This window comes from Sarcophilus harrisii, chromosome 2 (assembly GCF_902635505.1).
Source record: "Sarcophilus harrisii chromosome 2, mSarHar1.11, whole genome shotgun sequence".
In the NCBI taxonomy this organism is placed as follows: domain Eukaryota; kingdom Metazoa; phylum Chordata; class Mammalia; order Dasyuromorphia; family Dasyuridae; genus Sarcophilus; species Sarcophilus harrisii.
The window spans coordinates 524,058,365-524,084,606 of NC_045427.1; the positions used below are offsets into that span (position 1 = coordinate 524,058,365).

Consider the following 26,242-nt stretch of genomic DNA (forward strand, 5'->3'; position numbering starts at 1 on the left):
CATTCACACTGAAGAAAATCATTTGGGTTTTTGAAATATAGAAAGAAAAAGTACATAACCCTGACCTTCAGGAAAAATAAAAACTAAGCTAATAAAAAAATCAAACAAGTGTTAGCTTTTATTTAAAACAGAAAAATTACAAAATATAGTTCATTCCTTCATTTTATAAAAAAGAAGGAATTTTTTTAAAATTAAACAAAAATATAAAAATATGCTTCAATTACATACAATAGCCAGGAAAGAAACTGGGACTTAATGGGAAAAAGTAACAAAAAGAGAAAGGGATAAGAAGGGGAAGGAAGTGAGAATAATTTTCTTATCATTTGTCAAAGCCTGACAATTCACCATTTTTTAAAAAGTGAAAGATAACCCTCTAGACCTAAAATATGAAGCCTTAAGTGACATGGTGGACAGTGGTAGACCTGGAATCAGGAAGATTTGAGTTCAAATCCTACTTCAAATGATAGTTTATGATTTTGGACAAGTCATTTAGTCTCTGTTTGCCTCTGTAAAATGGGTATAAGAATAACACCTATTTTCAAAGGTTTTGTGAGGGAAAAATGAGGTTATATTTGTAAAATATTTTGCAAAATTTAAAGTGCAACATAAATAAAGGCTATTAAACATTACCACAAATATTTTAAAATAGTTTTAATTTGTATCCAGACTTCTCTGTTAAAGAATATGAGGAAAAATATCAAGGAAAAGGGAAAGATCTAAATGACCTTTTGAAATGGTCAGATTTGTGTGGCTTTGGGATTATGGACTGTTTCTACTTGTAAAGTTGTATCCAATATCCTGTGATGACTACTCCTGAGAACAGGCCAGACTGTTAATCTAAGCCAATTGATGAGTAGTAAGGCTTCAGGTTCATTCTAGAAGATGTCTAGGATGTCTAAGAGAAATCCTTTGAACCTCCAGCATTCCCACTGCTGTGAAGAGCAGAAACATCATCACTGTACTGACCTCTTGAGCTGCTGAGTCTGAGAGGGAGATCTAGAAAAAGAGGCTAGACAGCACTATCCTGAAATCAGATGGAATCCTGCCTAGATTTAAAAATTAAGGAATGAGGATGAAAACCATTCTCCGTTCATGCCAAGGAAGAGTTAGATGAAAGTGGAGAGGGAATTATAGACCTCTAGTTGATGGCTTGAAGAGTTTTTTTAGGTAAATATAATAGATTAGTAGTCTTGAGGATCACCTAGTCTATGTTAAGACATACAAATACATATATGTGTATGTATACACAGATTTAGATATACACATGTGTGTTATATTCATTTAGCCTTACATACTCTTTTTTTCTGATGAATAAACACCAGAAAAAGCAAAGACACAAGTTTCTATTTTTTGTGTGAAATAGTATCCCCATCTTGTGATCTTTGAGAATATTACTACTAAGAATGTTGTAAATTTGCATCTGGAGGCATTACTATGTTCCTGGTAAAGGCTAAATCAAAGTAAGTCAAAGATCTTTGGGCTATGCATGATCTCTTCCCTAAATTTAATAGTTCACAGGAGAATGCAAATATATATATGTATATATATATATATATATATATGTGTGTGTGTGTGTGTGTGTGTGTGTGTGTATACACACATATTATATATGTGGTAGCCAATGGTTTTGAAGCAAATAGAAAATGATTAAATTGAAATTGTGGCATGCACACATATCTAAGTTACTATACCATGCAAATCACATTTCTCAGAAGCCAGAAAGTTGATTGTGATGTGACAAAAAGATCTTATTTTATAGCCCTCCTTCTTGTGAGTTTCAGCCAATTTTAATGAATCCTCAGCAGCTTGTGACAAGGAAAATATTTTGTAAATTTTCATCTAAATGTTAATTTAAGAAGATTTTGCTATGAATGCAAAACAGAAAAGCTGTGGTGAAGGAGGGAAAGAAGGTAGATAGCTATACTATCACAATAATAACACAGGTATAACTAGAGGAGGGTGCCTGGGGCTGTATCCCAAAGGCATTTGAATTCTGGGTTTGTTTTTTTCCCCTCCCCTGATCTTCCCTGTTCCCATCAGTAGTAATCTCCTAATAGTAACCTCTCAGTATACCAAACACTATGTTTTATCTTGAACTCTTTCCTGCTCCTATGCCCAACCTCCATCCTGTCAAGAGAGGGACTTTTTACTCCATGAGGGCTTTATCCTCCTGGCTTGTCATGGGTGCTACAATTTCATATTCTAACTTGCTAGGGCCATAATTGAGTTGTAGAACATTAGGTCTTCAGGTGGCATAGAGTGGCTCTATATTCTCTCATTCCCTTTGGCTCCCCACTTCCTTTTTACTTCTTGGATATTGTTTGAATTTTTCCTATAGCTTTAAGTAGTTAGAAGCCTCTGCTTCCTTCGTTGGGCACTCACTGCTCAATATTCTTAGTTACTCTCCCCCTCCCTCTCTTTCTTTTCTCTCTACCCCACCCCTCCCAGGACACACAAAGGGTATCCCCAGGCTAAGTAATAACTTAGATGATAGTCAGCTTTTTACCCTTGGACAGGGCAAGGTGAAACAAAACTGTGAAAATCAATTCAATTATTATTCTGAGAAATACAAAAACGTTTCTTTCTCCTCCTGTACCCCATACAAAATTTGGGGTTTGAAAAGAGAATTAAGCCAAGCCTTCAATTCTAATCTAGTTTGTGCTTTCTCAAACTATAATAATCCTGATTGGTGTATACATTGCCTGCATTTTAATTAGTGATAAAGACTAATATTAAAATTCAAGAAAGGAAGCATGAATGAATTAGAAGAAAAATTACATTAAATTAGGATGTAATAACTTAAGTGCTTTCCCTGTTCTTTTGACTTATCTTCCCTTCCTTTCTCACTCCCTCTCCTTCCCATTTTTCTTACCAAGGTCATTGAATATTTACTTTGGGAATTAGTAGCACGAGCTATCCTATGGTACATAGGGCATATCTATCAAGGGAATGTTTTAGAATATTAGTGACTTTTGCCAATAATATTGTGGTTACAGCTAGACCGCTGGTTATATACAATTATGCTCAAATAAACAAGTACATTCTTTATCTAATATGGTTAATGTTTCAAGAAATACAGGCTCTGTTTCATGTATATTGAATACAATAGACTTTGGCAATCTATGACACCAAGATGACATTTAGTGACATGGGAAGATGGGACAAAACCAGGGATTGCAATGAAAGAGCATTGAACTTGAAATATGGATGTGAGATAGAATGACACAGAGTATCTTTTCAGTTTTGATACTGAGTCTATTATTAGCAAATAATTTTCTTATTCAAGAAAATGAAATATAGTTATTTCTTAAACTGGTATCCTCCATTCCTCATTTATAAGGAATGAGGAAATAAACATTAAGATTTGTACATGAACTAACTGATCAAGAAAGACACTGAAAGTCAGAATGGGGGTGTGGAGAACAAGCTTTTTCAAAGCCTCTGTAAATGACACATTTGAATATTAAAAAATCATGGCTTTAAAAAAACTCAGTTCTTAGGTTATGTGCAATATGTTCTGATTGGTATCATTCCATGTATAAGTCTCACTTCAAAAAATGCTTGATGATGTGCAATGAAAGGGCCCCTTCCTTACTTCAGAGCGTGCTGGAGTAAGTAGCTCATACTGCTTCCTATCAGCTTCCAGAGTGTTAATGAAAAGTCTTTTAATTGCCTACTGAGTTGGAACAGAATGTATATACAAAAGGCACTAAAAGACACATATTTCTTTTTTCCATGGTGGCTAATGAGGCCAGGACTACTCTGATCAAGGATATCAACAGGCAATTGTCAGATGAATAAATTAAAGCCATGTAGAGTCACATGAAAAAATGCTCTAAATCACTATTGATTAGAGAAATGCAAATGAAAACAACTCTGAAGTACTACCTCATACCTATTAGATTGGTTAAGATGATAGGAAAAGAAAATGAGAAATATAGGCAGGCATGTGGGAAAACTGGGACACTAATGCATTTTTGGTAGAGTTGTGAACTGATCCAACTATTTAAGAGAACAATTTGGAACTATGCCCAAAGGACTATAAAATCATTGCCACAAAGTAGGCCTGTCTCCCAAAGAGATAATAAAAAAGGAAAAGAACCCACATGTGCCAAAATGTTTGTAGCAGCTCTTTTTTGTGAAGGCAAAGACTTGGAAATTGAGTTTATGTTCACCATTTGGGGAATGGCTGAGTAAGTTGTTGTATATGAATATAATGGAATACTATTGTTGTATAAGAAATGATAAGCAAATGGATTCCAGAAAAGCCTGGAAAGACTTACATGAACTGATACTGAGTGAAGTGAGCAGAACCAAGAGAACATTGCACACAAGAACAGCAAGACTGTGTGGTGATCAACTATGATAGATTTAGCTCTTCTCAGCAATTCAGTGATCCAAGATGATTCCAGTAGTTTTGGGATGGAAAATGACATCCACATCCAGAGAAAGAACTATGGAGACTAAATGTGGATCAAAAAAATTTTTTTTTACTTTCTTGTGGCTTTTCTCTTTTGTTTTCATTTTTCTTTCATAACATGATTAAAATGGAAATATGTTTAAAATGATTGCACATGTATCATCTATATCAGATTGCTTGGTTTATGGTGGGATAAGAGAGGGAGGAAGAAAAAAAATTGGAACTCAGAATCTTTCAAAAATCAATGTTGGAAACTATCTTTACATATTAAAAGAAAGAAAAAAGAATGACTGTGATCATGAACACATGGCAGTTGTACTTCCTTATTTTTTTGTGTTTATTCTTTCGTGATCATAAGTGAATGAGTATCAAAAATGGAATAGACCAGGTTATGACCTTGTGACCTTTGAAAAGTCAGAATAGCAACCAGAGTACAACAATTAAAGATTTTAGAAAAATCTATCAATAACATCTAAACCTGCGGAGGAGCCTTTGTGAACCAGCCCAGCGGTGGATCAAACAGGCAACTGAGACCATGTCCTGAAAGCAAAGAAGTAACTCATACATATCCATTAATAAATGTGGTGAGAAGTATGTTTATGGCAACCACTTTAAGTCTGAATTCACTGTCTCTGGGAACTGATGTGGTAGAAGAAAATGGGCTCCTACTTTAAGAGGTTTTGTGTTTTGATTATCTTCTCAGTAAATATCCTTTTGTAAAAGCTTATTGGTATTAATTGATTAATTGATATTGATCAGAAATCAATTGATTACACAATATTGAAATGAACGATACTGGGTTGAAGCACATTAGATAGAGTTAATGAGAGACAGTAGGAGAGAAGACACTCTATAATCCTTCAAATATATCCCTAAGTCTTTGAGGGGAGCAAAACAGCTATATTGTAGTTATTCCAGTGCATTTGGGAGCTGGAAGAGTAGCTCCAGAGTCTGCAAAGTGGTCTTTTACTAGAAATACCACTAATTCATAATCTATAATAATTTGGACAGAATGGGCTAATGCTTATCTTATTATTTAAGAGAAGAGGGCTCATTAAGCAAACAAAAATGTAAACACAATTGAAACATAATATTCAAGCACTTTTAAAATGCTCCTTCACATACCAAACATAGATATGTTAGCTTCTAATCATTTTGGTCTATATAAGTATACCCAGAGCCTATGCAAAGCTAGGCTTGGAGATCTTTCTGCTAATTACTTGTTTCCTGTAGCTTTTAAATATTAAAAAAAACTGACAGTTTTTAAAAGGGCTTTTGATTTAGACTTCATAAAAGCAGTCTGGCTAAATAAGGCATTCCTTCAACTTTTCTGGGTGTGGAGACACCAGGAAGAGGGAATGTGTTCACATGAAACAAGTTCTCTTGTAAAGAATAACCAGAATACAAAATAAATTATTATGTAATGAATAGGGGGATTGGTGAAATTTGAGCATGACCTAGAGATATTGTACAAAAGCTATGGAAGAGAGATTTGTTTCCCCTTAATCTCCCCCTAAAGAAGCAAAAAACAAACAAACAAACAAAAACCCTTATGATCTTGGATTCTTCTTTTTGGTAGTCTTATTAGTCATGTTCATGTCTTTCCTCCTTTCCTTAGGAGTAGCCCCACCTTTCCTTCAACATTATTTTTAGCAGTTTAGAAAGCATTGGCCACAGTTGATAATCACAACAGATTTTGCCAGCACACTCTTTGAAGAAGCTATAGTTTAGAGGAGCATGTAATTTGTACAGAAAATCTGGCATTTCAAGAAAAACACTGACTTGTCCGATTGGAGCCAAGTTTTGTTTTAATAGTCCATAAATCAGGGAGGGGAAGCCCAACAATACTTTCAGGAACCAGTGAAGAAGAGCTGAGAGATACAGAAGACCCAGACTACCGGCTTTTTAGCTCTATGTGACCACAAGCAAGTCATTTGACATATCTGAACCTTATCTTTATCTGTAAAGTGGAGAATAAGAGTAATGGGTCCCATCTTGCCTGCAGGGTTATTATATGGCTCAGATGAAGGACAAATGAAATGCTTGCAAACAAACAAAAAACCTTTGGTTAATTATAAAATGATCTATAAATATAAACTAATAGATAAATATGTTATTCCCCCTAGAATGTTTTTGTTTGTTTTTGCAAGGCAATTGGGGTTAAGTGACTTGCCTAGGATCACACAGATAGTAAGGGTTAAGTGTCTGAGGTCCTTCTAACTCCAGGGTTGTATTTTATCCACTGTACCATACAGCTGCCCTCTGCCACTGGAATGTAATTTTTTTGAGGATAGGAGCTGTTTTTCCTTTTTCTTCATATTCCACTAGCATTTTCTCTGGAACATACTAATAATAGGTTTTTTTTTTTTGAAAGTTTGTAAACTAACTGGTTAAATTGTAAAGTGCTACAAAAATATAAACTACTTCATGTTTTTCCTTATAGTCACAGTATCTGATATCTAGAAGGAGCTTAATAATTGTTGAATTGAAATGAATTATTTTTCTCTAATATCAGCATTTTTATAGAAAATTCCTTATCTTCAGAAAGCTCCATGACCTTTAAGTAGTGATAATTTTGTGAAGTTACTTACCCTACAGTCCCACGTTTTCAAATTCAAAAGATCATACTTAAAGAGTTCTTTCAGCTCTAGAAGACTATATAGTATCCAATATCTAATTTTTACTATTGTTACCTGTTATATTTTCTGGTTGTGGGGACACTGGCAGCAGAAATACAGACTATTAAGAAACAAGATAGTTATGCTAGGAATTGTGTGTGTGTGTGTGTGTGTGTGTGTGTGTGTGTGTGAGTATTTATAAGAAGCTAGTTAAAAGTAGCTGTGATTGCTTTCAGGATTTTATGTGCTAAAGTCACTTCATCTTGTCCCTCAAAATGGGATAGAGATGTTATTACTATTAGACAATTGTGTGGCTCAATAGATAGAGTATTAGATTGGAGTAAGAAAGATGTGAGTTGGAATCTAGGCTCAGACACTTAACTAGTTGTGTGACCCTGGTTGTGCAAACTAAACTAACCTTTCTATAGGTAGCTATCCTTCTCTAGGTAATGTGGTAGATAGAATGTTGAGTATAAAGTTAGGAAGACCTGAATTCAAATGTAGCCCAATCTCAGACACTTTCTAACTGTGATCCTGGACAAGGGCAGCTAGGTAGCACAGTGAATGGAGCTTGAGCTTGAGTCAGAAAGACTCATCTTCATGAGTTCAAATCTGGCCTCAGACACTTACTAGTTGTGTGATCCTGGACAAGCCACTTAACCATATTTGCCTCAGTTCCTCATCTGTAAAATGAGCTGAAGAAGGAAATGGCAAACCACTTTGATATCTCTGCTTAAAAAGAACAATGGGATCATGAAAAATTGAACAGACCTGAAAAATAAATGAATTGAACTGAGCAAGTAATTTAACTGATGTTTGCCTTAATTTCCTTAACTATAAACTGTAAAATAATATCATTTACCTCAAAGGGTTGTTGTAAGACTCAAATAAGATAATATTTATAAAGCATTTAGCATAATATCTGGCATATAGTAGTTGCTTATAAATTCTTATTCTCTCCCCCTTCTTCTTGGGAAGGAAAATAGTAGTCTGATTGAACAAAGAAACCATGACTTATGTATGGCTTTTAATTAGTCAATGATCAAGGTAGGACTAGAATATTGATTTCTAAACTCCTACTTCACTATTCTAAGGATCATCAACTCTTGAAGCTTCTTTGATGTTCATTGGGCAAGGATGATGATTCCTGAAGCTGAGCATCAAGTGAGTGAATCAGAGACTGACAGTTCCAATTCCAGTTAAGCCAAAAGACAAATGGCTCTGCAGTCAGGAATGAGTGTAAAGCAATAAGGGAAATAATTCAGGAGGTTGATTTGGCTCAAGTACCAGTAGGTGGCAATTTTTATACAAAGTTAGGCCGCTACTTTATAGGAATGTGGATTTAAACATTTGATAAAACATAAAGCATAAAAATGCAAAGTGATCCAGGAAAATCCTATAACTGTTTTTCCATGTTGATTTTGAATAAAATTTAATGAGCCAGAGTAAACAGATGGGTGGAGGTAGGAGTATACTGGTAAATGTTTAACAATGGGCTCTTAGGGGAAAAAATGTACTCGTGACACATCTGGGAATTTAATCTCCATTATTAGCATTTTCTTCAATAGTTTCTTAAGTCTATACAATTAACAGAATAATAAATCAAACCCTCGATCTAGCACCACCCTGGGAATAGGGAAGTTATATGTTAAATGAGTTTAATTTATAGATTATTCCATCCAGGTCTAAGTAGTTTATGTTTCTATTTTGATTAACCATTTATCTCATATTCAGGTTTAATCAAATAATCAATAAAACATTTAATTGCTCCATATAGTCCTATATACCAGGTGCTAGGGATATGATTACCAAAAAAAAAAAAAAAGATTAAAAAAATGCTTCTCCTCCCAATTTCAATGATCTCATGATGAAGAGAGCCATCTATACCTAGAGAGAGAAAACTGCAGGAACTGAGTGTGGATCATAACATAACATAACATAACTCTTTTTGTTATTGTTCATTTGCATTTTGTTTTCTTATTCATTTTCTTTCCTTTTTTGATCTGATCCTTCTTGTGCAGCAAGATAATTGTACAAATATGCTTACACATATTGGATTTAACATATATTTTAACATGTGTAACATATATTGGATTATGTGCTATCTAGGGGTGGGGGTGGGGGAAAGAGAGGAAAATTTGGAACACAAGGCTGTGCAAGGACCAATGTTGAAAAATTATTTGTGCATATGTTGTGAAAATAAAAAGCTTTAATAATTAAAAACAAACAAAATTAAATGCCTTTTCTCAAAGAGCTAACATGTCTGTGTGTAAGTGTATTCAGAATAAATACATGATATATATATTATTTTACTACAAAGTAGTTAAGAAAGGAGGGAGAGATTTAGCAATTGAGGGAAGCAGAAATGACCTCATGTAAAAGATAGTATTTGAGTTGAATCTTTTTTTTTTATTAAAGCTTTTTATTTTTCAAATTATATGCATGGATAATTCTTCAACATTGACTCTTGCAAAACCTTGTGTTCCAATTTCCTCTCCTTCCCTCACCCCATTTCTTAGATGGCAAGTAGTCAAATATATGTTAAAGATGGTAGAAATATATGTTAAACCCAATATATGCATACATATTTTATAATTATTTTGCTGTACAGGAAAAATCAAATCAAACTGATAAAAAATGAGAAAGAAAATAAAATGCAAGCAAACAACAACAAAAAAGTGAAAATGCTATATTGTGAACCATACTCAGTTCCCACAGGGCCAGTGTCAAGGTATTGATACAGAAAGTAGAATTAGAATTCTGTGAATGAAGAGTCCAGTTTGGATCTCAGAGTTTGGGAAGAGGAAAAATGGATAACAAGACTGGAATAGAATTTAAGGAAGGATTTTAAAGTAAAAAAAAAAATTAAAAATAACCAGAGGAGTTTATATTTTTTCCTTCAGGGGCAATAGAGGATTCATTTATTAAGAAGTAGATTGGATAAGCACCAACCCTGGAGTCAGAACAACCAGAGAGATGGATTTGGAGAAAAGGATAATTAGTTCTGTTTTGTACATAATGAGTTTGAGATATCATTGAGGCATTCAGTTTGAACTGTAAAATAGACAATTAATGATATAGGGCCCTTATCTTTCCCCCATTCTATTATGTTATGGAAATGCTTGTTTCATTTTTTAAGTTCAGAATAAAATTTTAAAAAATTTAATGATATAAGGCTAAAAAACAGAAGAAAAGCTGAGATTGGAGTAGTAGCTATCTGTGAGGCTGCATCAAGAATTAAACTCCACCTTATTCTAAGGAGTGGTGATCATCAGATGGATTCAAAGTTCCAAAATAACTCTTATAAGTAGATATTTTGACTAATAGTAAAGAAAAAAACAAATAAACTTCATTTGCCAGTTAAACTAGCTTTCCAGACTTACCAATAGGTGGCAGACTTTGTCAATTAATGGCAATGCTGTCCAATAAATGATCCAAAGAAAGAGGACCAAGAAAATAAAGTGATGGAAACTGTGGATTTTAAAAAATATATATATTCATCAAATTAAGATAGGATTCAATGAAGAAATGATGTTAATTATTAGTTAAAGGTGTAGAATTTGAGTTTTAAAACAACAAGATTATCTCTTTAACTGTTCACCAGTTGTCATTGTAATATAAATTATTCATGTTAGAAATGCTATTTAAAAGGTCAGTTTTAAAAAACCATTAAATATGGATTTAAGACTTTAAATGTAGAATGATGTTTAAGAATTGTTAGAATCTCTAATATTTTAACTAACCTTAATCTTATTTGTTTTGTTTTAAAGAAAAGGTTATATATTGAGAAAAGTAATATTAGATGTAGAAACTGAAAGAGCTATGAACATTGTCCATAGGAAGATAAATTAAAACAAATTTGGTCCCTTGGTAGCACATCTTCATAGCATGTGAGATAAATGCTGAGAGTGAATGTCATTCAGGACAGTATTTTAGAAAGAGAACAGAATACATGGGAAACCAGAGAAAAGACAAGTTAGGTTGTTGTTCACAGAGACATTAAAATAAATCAGTGACCAATAAGGGTCAAGCAGAAGGTTAGAGCCCAAGACCAACACTATTTGTTTTCTGAGACAGCTATGTGATAATGGTACAAGTCATTATCTTGCTAGCCAGCAGCATCCATCAAACTAAACAAAAATCACATCAATTACTGGTTTTAAGATAAAAACATTGTAATAAATCATTTGCACAAGATAAATATGCCTACATGGTGAAGTTTTTAAAGAACATTTCTTTAGCTCGAGGAGGTTCTAATGACATTGTCTTCAAAGTATGTGATCTGGGTTGAATGGGGTATTGAGGCTTCTGATAAGACATGCCCAGAAGGAGAGATCATATTAACTTTCTCAGAGACAGAATGAAAATTGAACTACAGTGCTTTTCATCTTTTTGTTCCTCAAGGGTGAAATTACACGGGTAATCTAAATGATTAAGGAAGACATACTAAAATAGATGAAGATTCATTGGACAAATATTGAGTGAGTACCTACTGTGTGCATTGCATTTTTACTAGACAGACAGTGGGATGTAAAAGATGCATAACACATGCTCCCTTTATTTAAGCAGCTTACAACATAATTGGTAAGATGACAGACACATGAGACAGCTAACTAACAATTAAGGCAAGCCCTGATTAAGTCTTGCCGAAAATGAACTCGGCAGATAATATGCAAGTGTGTTCCATGCTATTCAGACAAGGGAAAGATCAGTGGAGAAATGGGAGAAGGGAGGGTGAGACTTAAGTAGGGCCTTGAATATAATTAAAGGGAAATGTTCTGAGACTTCAAAGTCAGTATTTCAGATGCTAAATGAAACACATTGCTAAAATTTCTTTAGGTTTTTGATAGTAGTGTTTAATGTCTTCTAAAGGTAGTAACAAAGAATTTACATTCTTAATCCTCCTTCTGTGTAACTAACTAGCCACGATACCTTTCCTGTATGGATGGATCCCCTGGAATTAGAAAGTGGGACCCACTTCCAGTATGGGGGAGATAGGAGTGGGAGTAGAAAGTTGATTATCTAGTAACCTCATGAGTTTTTCCCTCCAGCAAAGAACAAATGACAAGTGGTGCCAGAAGACATGGGTTTCTAGGGAAGAAAGGGTAAATGAGAGTCTTAACTAGAATGCTGGGGAGTTGTCTTCAGAGCTATCTTAAGTTCAGTTCATGTCTGAAGTGATTTCCAACCACAAGGTGGTGCTATGAGTATGGGAGATTTTAGGATTCTGAAGGAAAATAATTATTAGAAAGAAGAATGGCGTTGATTGTTTATGGGATATTGTGAATCCTTTATGTGTTTTTAGCACTTTTCTTTGGTGTGGAATAACAGCTGCTTTAATCTTTTAAATGTATTTATTACTTCGAGAACTTGTACTAAACCTGGGGACCCTCTAATCCACGTCTGGGAATTTATAGGCACAAAATATTTGAATTATATTTTGATATTTCCCAGAGGCTTCTGTGAGTAGGGGCAGTACGAGTAAAAGAGAAAATGATTTGGGGATGCCAATCCAAATAGCTTATGTAGAACAAGTGCTTGGAGCCCTTGACCTTGGATTACACTAATGATTGTGAAATTACTAAACCTAGAGAAAATCTTTTACTTGTTTGTATTTCAGGTAGCTAAGTATGGGATCCAAAGGATATTATGCTTTTTTAAAGGAAGACAGGTAGTGAATGTTATTAAGTAGTATAAAAAGTATTCTAAAACAACTTTAGAAACTGAACTTGATATCCTCCCCAGAGTCTAAAATACAGAAATTTCATCAGAATGTTAAATGCCAAAGAAAGCAAGTAGTTGCAACACAGTTTTATCATGAATGAAGAAAGAGTTGTGATGGATAGAAATATGAGTGAAAGGAAAACATGAAGGTAGCAGTACCTATATATGGCAGTATAGCCAGAAGGAGATAATAGTAAATTCTCATAAAAATCAGTCACTTCAAAAATTTTCACAAGGAGCACTTTGTTATGCTATTTTGTATAAAAAATATCTTTCTAGTATTTTTAAATTAACAAATCAATGATCCCTCATAGGATCTTAAGAAGACTGCATCAAGGGAGAAATTGAACTACATTGAAGACCATTAGTTCTGGATTTTATATTAGACCAAACAGTTATTTGAAAAGATAAATTTACTGAGCAATGGAAAATCTCTGGCTGAGAAATGAAGCTCTTCTGCTTTCAATAATTCTGCCCCATCCCCAAAGCAGGGACTGCATCTTTAGAGATAAGGAGAATCCAATATCAACAGATTTTAAGATAGGGGTTACCCCCTCTCCCCCAAATAGTGAGAATGTCCTAGCATTCCTTAAATAAACCTCAAGCAGTGGTCTTGTGTTCTGAAGCCAACCTAGATCAATAAGGAGCTGACTCCCTCTACTTCTTGTAGATAATTCATAGTTCAATAGATTTAGAGCTAGAAGATTCTAGTCTCAAAACATTTCCCTTCTTCAGTTTTACATAAAAGGAAACTGACTTTCTGAGACTAGTAGAGACTCTCAGTTATGATTCTTCTTGATACTACCTCTCCAGACATGGGCATCCCCCTCAAATATCTATTCTTGAACTTAATTTTTGTATTTATGCAGTCATGTCCCAAAGACATCAGACTCTTACATCTTCCATTATCTCTCAAAGTCTGTCCAAATTCATGTTTGTTGTTTTCATGACACTATCTTTCCATCTCATCCTCTACCATCTCCTTTTCCTTCATTTCTTCCCAATATTAGGGTCTTTTCCAATGAGTCCTGTCTTCTTATTATGTGGCTAAAAGTATTTATGTTTCAGCTTCAGTATTTGACCTTCCAGCGAATAGCTTGAATTAAATTCTTTAAATGTTATTATCTATTTATGTACTTGTTCCATGTTTATTCTTTATTACTCTATGTAAGTCTTTTTCATTTCCAACATTTTTGTCAAATTTGGATGATAAATCCCCAAAGATCAGGAATCATATCCATTGGCTTATTCTTTTCTGTATTTAGCATACTACTATGTGTCAAATAAGTGCTTTCTTAATAATAATCATTATGATTATTACAGCTTGCATTGTTATAATCCTTTAAGTTTACAAAGTTCTTTAGCACAATATCTCATTTTATGTTCAGAATAACCCTCATGAATTTAGTTGCTATTATTAGCATTTTTACAGACAAAAAAACTGAGACCCAGAGGGCTAGGTAACTTATCAGGATTATATAGCTAGTGCCAGTTAAGACTCGGCCATAAATCCTCTTGACTCAAACTCTGTCACTCTATTCAAAATGTCCTGAGAATTGTATGTTAACATATTTAAGCAAATCATTAAGTTGGTAAGGACTGTGAACCCATGACTCTTTGTAGGGTCCTTAAGAATTAGATCCCTGATACCTCGCACATATTTATGGCACACATTTACCTGCATAGCAGGTAAGTCATAATTTCCTATTATATTGAATTGATATAGCATATTCACCCAGATAGAACTCAGGTCAGTTTAGAAGTGTCCTTGAGTGGCTTGTTTGAAATACGATATTCTGAAACTGTGAATAGCATAGAAAAGGTTAAAGAACACCAGAAAATTCTGTAATAGGTAGAGTTCATGAAGTTAGTTACCAAGTCACTGAATTATCGCTAATCTTCCTCTTCTAATAACACCACAGATATAATTTCTGTTCCTAACTTGCTTCCTGTGTGATTTAAGAATAGGAGTAAACCTGTTAAATTTTCCTCTAGTTATGGATTTACCTGTGTCAAGTTTGTTCCAACTGTAAATCATTTCAGTTCCCTTTACCATATTTTTCTCTTTTGTAGACTAAAGAGATTATGACTTAAGATGCTTGTGTTAATGCTGTTGAAAAATGTATTAATGTTGGAAAAAATATTATAAATAATGTAGATTAATCCTAAATTAGGCAGAATGGAGGGAAGTACACTTAGAAAGTGTTGCTGTAACAAACTAGGATCATTTTCTTAGCTTGAGTTACAGCTTAGTAGATTGGAAGAAGAAGCATAGACAGCTTGGTGGCATAGTGGATAGAATGCCAGGCCTGAAGTCTGGAAAAGCTGAGTTTATATCTAATTTTAGATGCTTACTATCTGAATGATCCTGGGCAAGTCACTTAACTCTGGCTCAGTTTCCTCATCTGTAAAATGAGTTGGAGAAGGAAATGGTAAATCACTTCAGTATCTTTGCCAAGAAAATCCAAATGGAGGTCAAGAAGACTTGGGCACAGTTAAAATGACTCAGGAACTATATGGCATGAGTTAGTAACCTTGTGCCAGTCATTAAAGGGAACTAATAACTTCTCCAGGTTGATGTTTATGTGACATGATCTAAAATCTGGTTAATGATAGACTATCTCTACTTTCTTCACCCCAAATTATTATTTCATATAGTTGACAAAAATATCCCGAATATACTGGTATAACCATGTTACTCCCTCTGAATCTGTCACTTCTCTACTCACAAAGCTGTTGTCTGACAAAATTTTTAGTTTAGAACTAGAAGAGATTTTAGAGGACATGGAGTCCAGTCTTCTCATTTTAAAGAAGAAGAAATTATGGCCTAGAGGAAATTAAAGGACATGCCTAAGGTCATACAGGTAGAAAAATCCAAGATGTGGAAACCCTGTGTCTTTCCTTTATACTAAATTATCTTCCCACAAATGTCTTATCCTGGCATTCAGGATCTTCTACAATCTGGCTCTGACCTAATTTTTTTTGCCTTATTTCCCTCTTCTCCCCTTTACCTCTTCCTCTATGAATAAGCATACACTCAATATTGTACAATACAATTACTTGATTGCTTGTTCACTAATTCCTTTCATACCATGAAAGTGATCTCTTCAACTTCAATAAACATCCTAAGACTATAGCACTTTTAAGATTCTTCTTTACTCCAGATTCATTTATGTATTTTTTTACCCTGCCTCCTCCCCAAAGTAGTTGACAATCTTCATAGTGGAGACTGGTATTCTTCATCATCTTATCCCGGGTTTATTTAACACAGTTTGGAGCATGAACTTGGTGCATTCTCAGGAAGCAATAACTTCCCTCTTACCAAAGGTCTGCAGACAAAGGTTGTGTGACCATTTTGGGGAGTTACTATAGGAGAGAGTTTCAATTTTAATGCATTATAGATGGTCTTTGTAGTTCTTTCACATTTTGAGTACACAATTTACAAGTAGCCACATGAAAAAAAACTCCAAATTACTAATTGAGAAATGCAAAAGAAGGCAACTTTAAGATTCTACCTCATACCCTGCTGAATAGCAAAATTGACCAAAAAAGAAAATAAGAGGCTGTGTGTGTGTGTGTGTGTGATGGGAAATAGATACATTGATGTACTCTTGGTAGGCCTGTGAATGGATCCAATAATTCTGAAAACAATTTGGAATTAGGTCCAAAGGTTATTAAGATATGCTTGTCCTTTGACCCAGTGAATATTACTAGTAGTCCATTACCCTTAAAGATTTCAAAGAAAGAGGGAAAAGATGCATATGTACAAAAATATTTATAGTAGCTTTTTTGTAATGGCAAAGAATTGGAAATTAAGGTGGTAGCATTAATTGTTGGAGGACAAAACAAATTATGGTATATTAATGGAGTACTATTGTGTAGAAGAAATGATGAAGGGGGTGGTTTCAGAGCAACTTGGGAACACATGTATTGATGCAAAGTGAGCAGAACAAGGAGAACAATCATATTATAATAATGCCAAGAGGAACAATTCAGACCTCTGATCAAAGAGGTGATTCCAGCAGACCAGAGAAGAATCCTGCCCACCTTCATGACAATGAGATGTTGGATAAATATGCAGAATAAAGAGCCACATGAAAATGTGTTTTGCTTGATTATGCTTATTAATATAAGGCTTCCTTCGTGCTTCTTTTTGCTCTTTTCATTATTACTTTCAGTGAATAGGAGGGAAAAGTACTTTGACAACTGAAAAACAATTTTTAATTGAAGATGTTGATTCTGCTCCATGAATATTTGTATTAGGCAGGTTAGAGGGAAGCTGGCTTTGACAGTTACTGGAATAAACTGGAATCAATTTCTGGGTCTCACGGGTGGCACTTTAGTACAATTGGGCGTGTAACTTTATCTGAAGCATAAACAGAACTCTATCCATTTCCTATTTCCTTGCTCTGCCTCACTCTTTCCATATGCCAGGAAATATGTCAGGGTGTGTTTCCTCCTTTCCAAGCACGGTGGGGAATTCAGCAGCTAATCATTTCTTATTTGTGATGGGAAATCCTATTTTTTTAAAACAGCTTTGAAAGGTGTCTCTTCCGGATATAGGTACAAATGCTTTTCCCAAAGCAGTCCAGAGATTGCTGTTATTCAACCGCCAATAATTTGCACCTAGAGAGCATTTCCCCTTAACTGGCCTCCTTGGTGTGGTAAGAGGCGGAGTTGGCCCGTTTTTTTTCTTTTCTTGCTGTTCATCCACGTTCTCCATTGGGTAAGGCCCCATGGGGCCAGGATATAAAAGCACAGATCAGCTGTCCCTCAGTCCAGTGCTGAAGCAAAAAGTCGCCGCTTTTAAAAACCGACCAATAGTAGCAGTTCCTCAGTCAAAGCTACGGGTGACAGAAGGAAGGGAAGAAAGACAGTTTTAAAAGGTAACCGGTACAATATTGAGAAAATATTTATCTGAGAATGTTTGGGAGAGGAGGATGTACGCATAAGTGTGTTTCTGAGTGTGTCCGCTCACAGACACTTGAGTTTATATTAAGCAAATGGAACAACAGGGGAAGGGAACCCAATTGTCTCTTTCTAGGGAAGGAATCTTACAAGTCTTTTTTTTTTTTTCCCAATAGGAATATTTCCAAACTCCTCTCCCTATCTTAGATCCTGGGAAATGCGACTTTTGGAGAAACTACGCGATTCCACTGGGACGAGCACAGCCCTGGAGCCCGAGAAGGTACCAATGGATCTCATGTCCAAGAGCCCGGCAGTCTCTCCTTTCTGCAACGTGCTCACTCCGGGGCGCATCCCGGCTTTCTGCATCCCACCCCGGCTACCTCCCCACACCATTCCTGCTTTCCAGCCTCCTGGAGCTTCTGCCTCTACTCCCCGACGCTGCACAGTGGAACCCGACATGTGGCCTCACAGTCGGAACTTAAGCAGCAGACCTGGGGAGGAGGAGCTGCGGCCAGGTCTTGTGGGAGCCAGGGAGGACCCGGACCTCACCGACTGGGACCCGCGCTCGCAGGCTGCCCTCTCGCTGCAGCACCTGCCCCGCCGGCCGACCTCGTACGGCTTCTGCGCGCTGCTGGAGAGCCCGAATACCCGGCGCAAGGAGTCCCTTTTCCTCGGGGGCTCCGCAGCCGCTGCCGCCCTTCTTCTCCAGCCCCCGCGCCCTCGGGCTCACACCTATTGTGGAGGCGGCGGCGGCACCTGCCACCCACGAGGGCGAAGGGGCGCCTTAGTCGGGCCCGACAGCGCCGCCTCCTCCTCCTCTTCTGCCAGCTCGTCCCCCTGCGCTTCCCCGCGGCCCCGAGAGGCTCCCGCCCCGCGTTCCCGGAGCCGCCAGCGCTACCGCCGCCTCCTCCGCGCCCCCGAGGGGCTCCTGGGCCGGGCGCTGCGGGCCGGTGGGAGCCGCGTTCTGGCCCGGGCCCGCTCGGTCTCCAGCGCAGAAGACGACGACGAGGACTTCGAGGCCGCGCCGGACGCGGACCGCGTCTCCACCTCCGCGGGGCCGAGGGCTCCGTCCCTCCCGCCGGCCGCCGCCGCTCTGGGCCCGCCGCGGGAGCGCCTGGAGGCCGAGAGCACCGTGAGCCTGGGCCACCACGGCGCCGCCCTGCACTTGGCCACCGAGTACTGTCCGGCGTCCCGGCGGCTGCGCATCCGCCTGCTCCGAGCCGAGGGTCTGTACGGCGGCGCGGCCGCGCCCGGGGCCATCGGCTGCAGAGTCAGCGTCACCTTGGTGCCCCCGGGCAAGACGCGCAAGCAGCGCAGCGCCGTGGTCCGACAGAGCCGAAACCCAGTGTTCAACGAGGACTTCTTCTTCGACGGACTGTCCGAGGATGACCTGCGCCGCACGGCCGTGAGGGTCAAGGCCGAGAACAAGGGCCGGGGCCTGGAGCGGGACCGTTTGCTCGGCCGGGGTGAGCTGGAGCTCAGCTCCCTACTTCTCTGACCGTGGCCCCGCTTCACCCCTTCCTTCCTGGTGCTTTGTTAACCCGGGGAGGCCCGGCAGCTATTTTGTAAAAAGAAATAAAGTTTTATTTATTTTTACTCGAATATTTGTTTTTGTTTTCTAATTTAGAATTTAACTGTTAGAAACATGTCTCAAATAGGCTATCGCATTAACGGGGGAAAAGTCATTCAACTGATTTCTACATAATTAATGCCCTAGTGTTCTAAACTATTTTCAATTTTCAAACAGGAAAGAATTGGTCTTAGATGGAGTACTGCATGATGGGGGTGGGAGGAAACAATATTTCATATCTAGATAGTGACCTCTCTGCAGGTGCTTCTCTGATCACTTCTTCCCCCTTTCTAATAGAAATTCTGTGTTTGTCAATATTCATAGTAAAAGATATTCATTCTGAGTCAAATTTTGCAAACATCACAACTTACAATAAGAAGTGTGAAATGTGATGGGACAAATTGGAAATCTAGCCTAGGTACTCAAGAACAATTTGTTGAAGAGATTATTTGCAGCTGCTTAAGGCTCAATGAATAGGTAGATATCGAACTTGAGGCAAGGGAAGAGAGATTAACAGGTGAAAAAATATTCCCATCTCTCTTCTTTCTACCCGTGTGACCTTGGCAAGTTACTTGACCTCTCTGAGCCTTAGTTTTCTCAGATGTAAAATAAGGGGATCTGCGGAGATGCCCTCTGTTTTTTTTTTTTTTTTTTTTTCCCAGCCCTAGATCTAAGTCTTTCAGGCTCAGGGTACAAAAACATTTTTCAATGCAGGAAAGCAGGATGAAATAAACAGCTCAGCAGGAATGTTATAATGAAGAATAATGGGAAATGATATTGGGAAATGAGAATAGAGGGTTATAAACTCCACTAAGCAATAGGAAGGTCTTGAGGCTTTTGAATAGGAGGTACATGATCAGAACTGGGAATTTTAAGTATCTGCAAAGCTGGACAAGGATGAGTTCAAGACTGGAGGCAGGGAGACCAATTAGGAGGCTGTTAAATAGTCCTGAATGGAGTTGTGAAGGCTGGACCAAGGTGGTTGAAAGTATGACCTAAGAGGAGAAAAGGCAAGATACTACAGAGATAGTATAGATTAACTTGGTAATAGAATGTAAGTTTTTTGAGGATAGGGACCTCTTTTGCTTTTTCTTTATATTTCTAGGGCTAACCACAGTTCCTGGGGCATAGTAAGTGCTTCATAAATGCTTCTTGACTGATTGGTTGTAAGGAGTCAGGAAGAGTCAAAGATGATCTTGTGGGAGGAAGATCATAACATTAATAGAAATAGGAAGATTATGTAGGTGTAGAGGGAATATGATTGGTTCATTCTGGGATTTGTTGATTCTGAGGAATGTTGGGACATTCAGGTCAAGATGGTTACTAGGCACTGGGAGATAGAGGATTGAAGATAAAAGAAGAAATCTGGGTAACATTTGGTATTTATTTGCCTAGTTCTGTGATTCCCTGCCACATTGATATTTCTCCCTATTTCCATTCAACTGCCAGTTCTTTGTTAGTTGTCCGCTGTTCTTCCTTGGGGTTCCCATAGATATTAGTGATACAGTGTCCTTCATTACAGGCCTCTAACCAGGTTCACTGATGTTTGATTCCTTCCTTCCAGAAACATGCTTATGCAGTGGCCTTTAACATAGATCTCTTTCCAGATCTGTATGCTTCTAGAAACCCTGCTCCATCTGTATTTGCTACTACCCAAGGGTCCAAATAGTGCTGCTCTGTGAGGCTTTTCTTTGTAGGAGGAAGGAGGCCTGTCAGTGCTTCATAACATCAAAGTCTTCGATTTCTTCATCATCATTATCTTCATTCTTTAAACATTTAATAAGATTCTAACATGAGCAATATCTTCCGTTAGAGAGTGTGTATCATTAGAAGGTAGATGTTGGGGAAAGACACAAAGATAAATAATGTTATGTTCGTTCATATTCATATAACACTTTAAGGTTTACAAAACACTGTAATGCTTTATCTCATTTAATCCTTATAGAAACTCGATGAGGCAGGTGATATTCTCATTTTCCAGATAAGAAAATTAAAGCTCTGAAAAATTAAATTACTTTTTGAGACAGTTAAGTGACACAATGAAAGGAGCGCAGAGTCTGAGCTCTAATCCAGCCTCAGACTCTTTCTAGGTGTGTAATCCTGGATAGGTGCTACATAATTTCTGTCTGCTTCAGTGTGCTCAACTGTAAAATGGGGGTCATATTAACACCTACTTTCCTGAGTTATTTGAAGATCAAATGAAAAAATGTGTTTTTAAAACAATAATAGCCATTTATTTTTCAAAATACATGCAAAGATAGTTTTCAACATTTACCCTTGCAAAACCTTTGAGTTCCAAATTTTCCTTCTTCCCTCTTTTCCTCTAAACAGCAAGCAATCCAATATAGGTTAAACATGTGCAATTCTTGTAAAGAGATTTCTACAGTTATGCTGCACAAAAGAGATCCTATCAACAGGGGGAGAAATGAAAGGAAGAAAAGCAAGAAAACAAATGACAAAAAGGTGAAAATATTATGTTATGATCCACACACAGTTCCCACAGTCCTCTCTCTGGGTGTAGATGGCTCTGTCCATCACAAGTCTATTGGAATTGGCCTGAATCACCTCACTGTTGAAAAGAACCAAATCCATCAGAGTTGATCATCACAATCTTCTTATTGCTGTGTACAGTGTTCTCCTTGTTCTACTCACTTCACTTAGTGTCAATTCATGTGAATCTCTCCAGACTCCAGAGATACAGTAATTTGAAATCATCCTGCTGGTTGTTTCTTACAGAACAATAATATTCCATAATATTCATACATCATAACTTATTCAGCCATTTTCCAATTGATGAGCATCCACTCAGTTTCCAGTTCTTTGCCACTACAGATTGCATTTTAATGATCTCTTTAGGATACAGACCCAGTAGAAACACTGCTGAATTAAAGGGTATGCCCAGTTTGATAGCCCTTTGAGCAGAGTTCCAAATTGCTCTCCAGAATGGCTAGATCAGCTCACAACTCCACCAACAATGTATTTTGTGACTCGGTCTTCCCACATCCCCTCCAACAATTATCCTTATTTGAGAAAACAGGTCAAGTACTTAGCATAGTTGCTGGCACATAGTAAATGCTTAATAAATGCTTGTTTTCTTCCCTTTTCCCAGGATCACATAGCTAAGCAAGTTTCTGGGGAGGAATTTGAACCCAGGTTTTCCTGATTGCAAGACTAGAATTCTATCCACATATGCCATGGGCAATAAGATAATAATTGTGTGTGAATATATTAATAAAAATGTAATAGAAAACTAGAATATAATGGAAGCTAGGATATAAGTTCATAAAAGGAATAGAAAGTATTTTTTTTTTTTTAACCATTAATTGAATGGCTAATTCAACCTCATACATGGAACTACTCTGGACTTTTTATTTGTCCTGACAGTGAGACAGACTAAGGATACTAGAATTTCATTATAAACATTAAGATAAACTTCCTTCAGAGTTATCTGACTGTAGCAAAAGACTCAGGATTTGGGGTTTGGGCTTCTTGCAATGTAAGACAATGCTCTTACATATAAGATATTTAAGACTATGATAAAAAAAAATCAAATGTGACTATCCAATACCTTCAAATCCAGGTAATTAGTCAGATAAGTCAAATGATATTCAAGGAATTGCCTAGTTCAATCTTGTCATTGTATGGTTGAGAACAATGAAGCTTAATGAAGTAAAATCACTTATTTAGTTAGTTATTTAAAGAGCCAGAACCAGAAACCCTGTGGTTCAACATCCAGCTTTGTACTAAGCCACAGTCTCTCACTTAAGACCATCATTTACAGATTTCAGTTTCATACTATTGCTTTCATACTAGCAAGTGGGTAGAGAGTGGGGTTTCATTTGCCAGAGTGGTCTGCATGTCACAGGATTTGGGGGCTGATCTATGTTTTCTGGAAATGCAGGTACTTTCTCCATTCTACTACTGATCATCTTTGTTAAACTCATCTATAGAAGAGCTGAAGAAAGAATCAGCTAATTTTTTGAATCCAGGTTAGGTCTGTAAATTTACATTATCAAAATCCTAATTTGATTGCTCCTACTTCAGACTAGTTTGGTGTTGGTGAGGAAGAGAGGGAAAATGAAGTTGTAGTAATGAAAAACCTGAATTATTTAATATTTTGGAGAAAATATATTTCTTATGTTACTACATAATTACCAACACAAATAATTAATACATTCATTATTTACAAAGACATACAGCAATCTGAACCAAACTAACAAAGCATTGACTAATAGAGACACAAGGGGATCAACTTTAATGAACAGATGAGACTAATTTATGTAATGTACATTTCTAAAGTGCCTTTCTTAAATAGCAATCTTTATAGTATTGACTTCTTTAGCAAATCCTTTCTTCAGAAGTTGAGTCTTTACCTTCTAAGAGGATAAAGGGCCATGGATTTTGTGTTTTATGATTACAGGGTATTTAAGAGGAACAGAGTGAGACAGTGGGAACAAGGGCCACCAAAACTCAGTCCTAATATGAAAGAATAGATGGAATGTTATGCAAAGGACAGAATTTAACAGAGGAAGCCAGTCAATTCATATGAATTCTGAAATAGAATCTGCAACATTGGGGGATCTACAGCTGGGGGGAAGTTAGGGGTGGAAAGTCTGTATAGATTAAGATAAGAAAGGATTGTGAAGGGAAAACATAAGGTGTTGGTGAAGGAGACTTTATTTCCCACAGTTTTTGCCCGAGACAATATCCTTATACGATGAAAGTTTGCCAAACACATTTCTTTCTTACTCAGCCAAGTCTGTGCCACTGTGGTCCCAGAAGCATAAACAGGACAGAGGTGAACTTTAGCCCAGTTCCTGTCTGAAAAATAGCAAGTTCTGAATCAGTGGAGTGCATGCTAACAATGTTTTATTTAAAATGAAGATGTTAATCACTCGGACAAAAGCCTTCATTTTTAAAAAATGAAAACAACCTTCTGTTTTCTTTCTTCACCTGCCTAATAGATTCTCCTGGAAAGCTTTTAGAAACTTCCTTAGGATGGGACCTCAGAGCTCATGTAGTTCAAACCTTTCATTTTAAAGATTAAGAGTCTAAGGCTTGAAAAGGTTAAATGACTTTTTCAAAGTTACATAAGAGGTTGCAGAGCCCAGGCTTGAATTTAAGTCCTCTGGCTTTAAGGGACAGCTAGATTATACAGTGCTAGACCTAAAGCTAGGGACACCTGAGTGCAGGACTGGTCTCAGTAATGAATGACCCCAAACAAGTCATTTAGATTCTGCTAACCTCAGTTTCCTTTTCTGTAAAATGAGCTAGAGAAGAAAATGGCGAACCACTCCAATATCTCTGCCAAGAAAACCCCAAATGGGGTCACAAAGAGTCAACCACAATTGAACAACAGCCACCTCTGGATCCAAATACATCCAGCATGCTTTCTGTTGTACTGAAGACAGTCTTAGGAAAATTCATTTTCATTCAAGACATAATTATTGAACAACTTGCTTTCTGCAGAGCATTGTACTAGTGTGGGGACCAAAAGAGATGTTGATTTATAAGTTAGGAGGAGGAATATGATAATTACATCAGCAATTGTACTACAAGGCAGACTATGAGTGCTGTGAGAGCAGTACAAAGAACCATAAACCTTCAAATGAAGGAGATCAGATCTCATTGGAGGAACAGAGTAGGGGCGAGGGGAAATCAGGAAAAACTTAAGAAATGATATGTGAGCTGCATCTTGCAGGAGTGGTATAGTTTTGAAAGATGGAGATGCAGTGAGCAAAGCATTCTGGAATAAGCTCTTATAAAAGTCATAAATAAAAAGAACTGTCTTTGTGAACTTTGAGATGAGCTGGGGTGTGGAACTAATTCTACTTTTTTCTCTCTAAAAAATTTGCAAGTTTTCTGTGTTTAGAAGATCAAATGAGATAGTAAAGTACTTAGTATAGTACCTGGCACATATATACATGTTAGTTGGTATTGTGAGACACAGACCAAGATCACATAGGGAATAGGCAGAAAGAGTTGGGTTTCGAGCTAGAAATCTTTCACTCCAAATCAGTGTTTTCTGTTCACTATATTTGCAATGTCTCGTTCATCAAATGCCTTTGTTCATATAAATGACAGAATAATAGAGGAATTAAGGGATATACCCAAATTATTAGATGACTGAACAGCTGTTTGAACCAGATGCTCTGACTACAAATCCAATTGGATCATCAGTGAATTTAAGATTAAAAGGCAATGATTGAGGCCAGTTTAAGGAAATCAGGTGGGCAAATCCTAAATTACTCAGGTTATCTGGAACTAGAATTCCCATTTTCTTTTTTTTAAGTTTTTACTTTATAGTATTTTATTTTTCCAATTACATTCATTTTTGTAAGATTTTTGAGTTCCAGATTTTTTCTGATTTTTTTTTCTCTCTTCCTGCCTTCTTTTGCTTCTTCCCGGGATTGCAAGTGATCTGATATAGATTATATTTATACAATAATTTTAATTATATTCCCATATTAGTTATGTGGTGGAAGAAAAATCAGAACAAAAAGGAAAAAATCACAGGAAAGAAACAGCAACAAACAAAAAGAGGTGAAAATAATTTGCTTTGATTTTCCTTCAGTCTCCATAGTTTTCTTCTCTGGCTATGCATGGCACTTTCCATTCTGAGTTTATTGGAATTATCTTGGATCACTGAGAAAAGCTAAGTGTATCATAGTTAATCATCATACAATTTTGCTATTACTATGTATAATGCAGAATTCCCATTTTCTTTGCACCATTGTGACAATTATAGGATGATGTGTGAATAGCAAATTGAAAGAAATATACACTACGCCAGATCAGAGAAACTTTGGTTAGCTAATTAGAACCAATCATTTTGTGTGTGCTACATGGAAATCTTTTATCATGTGTGTTCTCAATAATCTTCCTTACTGCTTTTGATATTTTTATATACTATTCTTTTACCTTGCAAATAAACTCTAGACAATTGTGTGATGGTAGGAGTAATTCATTTCAGCAACTGTTTCTTCAATGTCTATCTTGTAA

The 26,242-nt window shown here is 36.9% G+C and overlaps 1 protein-coding gene across 1 annotated transcript; it reads left to right on the forward strand.

The window, feature by feature from the left end:
• Positions 1-17,541: 17,541 nt before the first annotated feature.
• LOC100932047 (C2 calcium-dependent domain-containing protein 4B) lies at positions 17,542-19,272 on the forward strand. Its single transcript, XM_012543133.3, has 2 exons — positions 17,542-17,648; positions 17,847-19,272. The coding sequence occupies exon 2, from the start codon at positions 17,888-17,890 to the stop codon at positions 19,166-19,168; it is 1,281 nt and encodes a 426-aa protein (XP_012398587.3). The 5' UTR covers positions 17,542-17,648; positions 17,847-17,887; the 3' UTR covers positions 19,169-19,272.
• The last annotated feature ends 6,970 nt before the right edge of the window (positions 19,273-26,242 follow it).

Coding starts and splice junctions, on each gene's coding strand:
- LOC100932047 (XM_012543133.3), top strand. CDS start 17,888: ATGCGACTTTTGGAGAAACTACGCGATTCCACTGGGACGAGCACAGCC.